This window comes from Chanodichthys erythropterus, chromosome 13, assembly GCF_024489055.1.
Source record: "Chanodichthys erythropterus isolate Z2021 chromosome 13, ASM2448905v1, whole genome shotgun sequence".
Classification (NCBI taxonomy): domain Eukaryota; kingdom Metazoa; phylum Chordata; class Actinopteri; order Cypriniformes; family Xenocyprididae; genus Chanodichthys; species Chanodichthys erythropterus.
The window spans coordinates 44,578,652-44,584,582 of record NC_090233.1 but is presented as its reverse complement, the minus strand read 5'-3'; the positions used below and the strand labels follow the sequence as shown (position 1 = coordinate 44,584,582).

At 36.6% G+C, this 5,931-nt stretch overlaps 1 protein-coding gene across 1 annotated transcript; it reads right to left on the bottom strand.

Annotated features, from left to right (window-relative positions):
• Positions 1–2,144: 2,144 nt before the first annotated feature.
• Positions 2,145–4,773, bottom strand: cox7c (cytochrome c oxidase subunit 7C). The gene is made up of 3 exons (XM_067407608.1): positions 4,609–4,773; positions 3,098–3,235; positions 2,145–2,234 (listed from the first exon to the last, which is right to left on the bottom strand). The coding sequence occupies exons 1-2, from the start codon at positions 4,681–4,683 to the stop codon at positions 3,119–3,121; spliced, it is 192 nt and encodes a 63-aa protein (XP_067263709.1). The 5' UTR covers positions 4,684–4,773; the 3' UTR covers positions 2,145–2,234; positions 3,098–3,118.
• Between the last annotated feature and the right edge of the window lie 1,158 nt (positions 4,774–5,931).

The window sequence follows — 5,931 nt, the reverse complement described above, 5'->3', positions numbered from 1 at the left end:
AGAAACGAGCACACACAATTTATAATTTTACCTTTGAACTTCTGTTTTTGCATTAGCTCTGTACATTTCTATGACATTGCTGTCTAAGAATAATTAGCTAGTGAAGTGGATTTACTTATTGAGTTAGTTTGTTCATCATTAATACTCACCCTCATGTCGCTCCAAACCCACAAGACCTTCGTTCATCTTTGGAACACAAATTAAAGCAGAACTAAGTAATTTTTTTTACCTTCATAAATAATTTCTTACGATGGCCTTACGATGGTTAATTGGCTTGTAGTGGTGTGTTCGAGGCGTGCACTAACCCCTTCTGGCACGTCTACGCCAAAAAACAGCACTTGCAAGTTGAGCTACGCCGACCCGACACAATCTCGCCTCATGTTCACGTTCACGCGAGAGTGACAAAATGCTTCACGGTAATTCAAAAACAATGTATATATTATGTCAATTTCGAAAATTACCCACCTCCATCGAGATTTCTTGTACTGTATTTGCAAAACTACTGCGCTGGTGAGCGTTGTAGTTCAGAGCTGCGCTTGGAGTATTTACAACAGTGTGATTCACTGAAGGAACCTGTCCTTCGCAAATCTTACTGAGTTCCGCTTTAAGATCTTTTTTGATGAACTCAGCATGCTTTGGCTTCCGATTGACTGCAACATTATTTCCACTTTCAAGGCCCATAAAGGTAGTAAAGACATTAGGGCTGCAACGATTAATCGTTTGCAAAATAAAAGTCTGTGTTTACATAATATGTGTGTGTTCTGTGTATAATAATTATGTATATATAAATACACACACATACAGGTATAAAGTTTAGAAATATATGCATGTATTATAAATATATAAATTTATATATATTTTTTTATATTACATATAAACAAATATTTTATATATAAATATAAAATTTTTCTTATATACATGAATGTATGTGTATTTATACATAAATAATTATTATACACAGAACATACACATATATATTACATAAACACAGACTTTTATTTTGTAAACAATTAATTGCGATTAATCGTTGCAGCCCTAAAAGACATCGTTAAAATAGTCCATGTGACAACAGTGTTTCAACCTTAATGTAATGTAATGAAGCGACCAGAACACTTTTTGTGTGCAAAAACAAACAAAAATAAAATTACTTTATTAAACTCCATGTCTCTTCCATGTCAGTCTCCTACGTTGTTCACATAATAAACAGTGCAGCGATTCCGAGTTCAATGTCTGAACGCCGGCTGCACATTACAAACCTACTTCATAGAAGTGGCATTCCCATACAGAACCAACTGCATGCGATTATTGTGCACTGAAAAGTAGAGGAATCTATCAATCAACCAAACTGTATATGAACAAGATGGTTTGAATGACAAGCTAGTTTTCCAGCTCGTTTCTATTACAACCCTTTACCCCTTTGGTCTTCTTAAAAATTGGCAAGGCACATTGCCTTGAATGATGTACATAAAACTCAACTGAGCCAGTTTCCAGTGAAATAAAGTGTAATGCCAGTTCTTTTCCAATATTACCCTGTCACTTTGCAAGTCTCCCTCCCTGTTGTTTTGTTCCCAGATATTTATAGCTTTTGGCAGTAGAAGGTTAATTGAACTATAATGGGTTCATATATGAAATTCAGGAGCAGTGGCATAAAGCTGAAAAGTGTGGAGGGAAAACAATACCCTTCCAAACACCTTCCCAGCTGTTAGTGACAGACTTCTCACTGAATATCTAACATTCCGGCTGATGTTCTCATTATAATATTAATTATGTTGTAATCACACTGTGGTAGAATGCCTTTAATTCTCATTGAGAGCTCTCCTAGGATTCTGTACGAGCATAAAACCATGCCGAGCTGTGAACAACTAAAATCTCCACAGGTTTTCATAGTATGTTAGTACGAATCAAAGATTTTTTTTTTTAAGTAAACATTTTATCATAAAAAAACAAACAAAAAAACAACTACAATTAATGAAACTAGCATGCATAACGAGTTTTGCTTATTCGATTTTAGAAATTCCAAAATACTGGAGGGACTCATTCCCTGTAAATATTTAAAAGGAGGAACATTTCATGTGCAATTTCAACCTATGTTTTTGAAGTTTCAGGAAAGCATGGGATAAAGGAGGAGAAAAATAAACACTAAGTAAATGTAATTGGTCATTTTATTTACAACATTATTACAGGTTCCACACCAGTAGAAATTGAGAGCTGTGTTGCACAAGAATCACACGGACCTAAAAAACAAAACACAAAGGAGCAATGTAAGAGGAGAATAAACAATGGCAGTCTAAATTATTGAATATTGTTTGGATGGTTCACAATGTGACAGTGCTCAAATTTTAATAGAGATAAAGAGCATTAAAGGTCATTTAGGGTGTACTCACACTAGGCACGGTTGCCTTGAACCGAGCCTGAGCATGATTGTCCCCCCTTCCCCGCTGGCCTGCACTCACATAGCCCTTAACGTTCCGTGCCGGAGCATGTTTACGTCATATAAGATGCAACTTTTTGTATGGAAGAAAACAGGAAGAAATGCTCTTTCGCCAAGATATTGCCCAATAGATGTATAATTTATGCCACGCAGCAATTTTCACTTGCATGTATCAGAGGATTATTACGAACTACGAAGGCAGCTGACATTAATGGAGGAATTTTGCAGCTTTACTTGCAAAACTACAATTCCTGTTCATCAATAAGGTGAGAAGCAGACCCGTTATAAACCCAAATACACTCAAATTAAGTACATGAATTTAAAAGTTTACTATCCAAATAGTAATGAAGCTGTTTGTCGTCGTAATGATGACAGTAGCGCACACAAAGTAGTAGCTGTTATGTTCTCCAGCACGGTTAGCGCTCACACTGCATGCGAACTGTGCTCGAGCCCAACCGAAACGTGCTCTGGCCCACCTCTTCCAAATGGGTCAGGGCTGGCTAAACGAACCGTGCCTGGCACGGAACAAAGCGATCACACTTGTCAAACAAACCGGGCTTTGGGGGTCAAACGCGCTCGGGCACGGTTCAGAGCGCCTAGTGTGAGTACACCCTTAGAGTCATGAAGTACTTGTGCTCAGAATGTGTATGATGCAAAGGTACTTACAATGTGCGACTGATAGGAGCTTCATTTCTTCAGGATCTGATGCCTGACAACGATGAAGGGGAAGGCGAATCCACTGCCGAAGAACAGCACCATCATGCCAAGGAGCCTCCACTTGTTCTCTACTGAGAATGGCAGATTCTGCAAAAATAAATTTATTTTGAGAACTACTGAAACCACATTAAGGGAAAAAAAATAATGTAAAAAAAAGATAAACATTTCCATCTGGTTTATGACTATTGGTTTTATAACTGAAGATATGCTTCCTTAAAATATATTAAACTGAATAAGGTCTTTGACTACGCCCACAGTGTCAGTCCAAATCCGGTTATTTGTGTATCCAATTGAAATCTGATCTAAATGATTTACTTTGCTGTTCACACTTGATTGGATTCCAATCAGATATGCACAAAATTTGGATTTGGACTGACAGTCTGAACAAGGCTTTTGTGACCTGGCCAGAATCCTCGAGTGAGCTTCTGACCAATCAATCCATGACTTTTCCAATCATTTGAGATTACTGGATATAACTGTATACAGATTAGATAAAAAAAGAGCACTTTTTAGACAATTAAATATTCTAGAGTTAACTAGAAAAAGAAATATAGAAATTACAAATTAGTTTTTAGAATTGTCATCACATTTCAAAATAGGTTTAAAATTCTCTGATATTTCCAGGTTTTCCACTACACGCAGTCGTTATTTTGTTCAATCAGCCTGATCATCTTGTAAAATGATCACACTGCTCAATCTCTGCAAAAGTGTATGAATTACTTAGATTATGAATTTCACTATTTAGGTGTATTGACTGGAAAGAGTTCTCACACCTTTAGATCAATGGATTTCCATAACTTTAAGGACTTCTGCAGTCGTTTGATTTAAAATAATAGTAAATTATTTGGATAATTACAATAAGCAATTTATTGCCAATTGAAAAATATAAGAGCTAAACATAACTACAAAAAAAAAAAAAAAACTACATCAGTAACAATAGAAATTACAATGATTTAAAACTATTAATTTCGTTGACTACAAGTGATATGTCCAACTTCTCCATGACCGTGAAATAAAGACAATATATCAAGCAGCAGGTGCACTAATGACAATTCAAGGACATTAAACACTACAGTAACATAAGTTAGCCTGCTTGAATCATAGATAAAAGTACATGAATGCACTTATACTGAAAATCATTGAAGGTCTTCCTTCATGTAAAATAAGCGGTTAACGTACACAGGCGCGGTGGCCTGATCAAATGCTAAGCTAAGCTAAGGAAACTCCTGAACTCAGCCCTTGTAGACGTATCACAATCACTGTTTAACACGTAATACATATAATTATACAAGCTTAACCTCAGCTATGTACAAATCAGCCTGATCACTTTAAACTAAACACTTTAAACGACCTCCGGTCGGGCTTCAGGTGAACACCAGGCCTGTGCCGATTAGGCATACAGGCGTTGAAGCTTTAAACAAGAACCGACTAGTTTTGGTCATATCCTAAAATCTCCTCACCTTTCCTGGTCCCTCCGCATAGTGGCTGGAGCGAACCGCAGAGGTTGCGAATCGTCGCACGGCTTGTCCAAGCATTGTTTCCCGCTGAAGTGTTAGATCTGCTCGAGCTGAGTCTGACTCTCAACGACCTTCCTGCCTGGAGATAGAGGGCGAACAGCCTTATGGGTAACGAAACAATCACACCGCGAGATGTTATGGGAAATGCAGTTTTAAAGCAGGCGTTTCAAAAGTCACGTACACAAGCGAAAATAGCCTATCAAAGACTTGAATTAACAATATCCAAATACTTTGGTCAATGATGATGATGATAATAATAATAACAACAACAATAACCTAAGAGTAATAATTAGCATATTTCAGGGGATTTCAACTTTTCAGAGGGACCATCAACCAATCCAGGGACCAAAATACAACTTATTTTTCACCGCTATTTATTTTACAAGCAAATTCATGTGAAAGTTATTCAAACAACATTAGTAAAACTTTTTTAGCGACTGACACTTCAAGGTGAAAATGCTGCATGCTCTTACATTAAAAAATAACTGGTGGATACAAAGTTTCTTTGTAGCATTTTAAAATTGTATTATATATAGAAAATTCTGAAGAATGCTATATAGCTAAGCTATGTATTATTAAATAAATAAAATAGTTTCCATCCACCTATTTTTATGTGCATTTTGGGATATATCGCATAATATACAAACAAACAAACAAATAAATAAATAAAAACGCTGTATGAAATGTATGAACGCCAAGATGTGTATAAATAGCAGATAAATAGGCTATATGCACGGTTACTTCCTGGTTGTCGTTAAGTCAGCTTGGGAATTTCCGGTGAACTGTACTCGCTGTACATCGGCACAAAACCATCAATGGTTGACTATAATGTTGTATTTATATTTTCGTGCAGTTATCACATTTACATAATTTGCCAATAAACCACTTTGATTGATTGCAATAAAGACAAAGCTATTGGGACATTTAAAAACGGCATGGCTGTAATTAGACATGCACATGCATTTTTTTCCCCAGCACTTCAAATGTTATTTTTAATGTGATGACCACAAACATTACTTGTTCATCCTTCTGAGATTGTCCCCATTGTAAAACCGAACGTTTAAAAATTTAGGAAATTCAACATTTGATAGAAAACACTAGACTGGGTAAACCCAGCCTGATCTGCCGGCGATTTGATTTCCCCGGCAACTCAGTCTGGAAACCCGTACATTCATTTCTACTGCTTCTGTTACATTTTTGCGGGAACCAATCACGGGAAACTTATTCACCTTGCTCGCTATTGGCGGGTATAACACGATGACGATA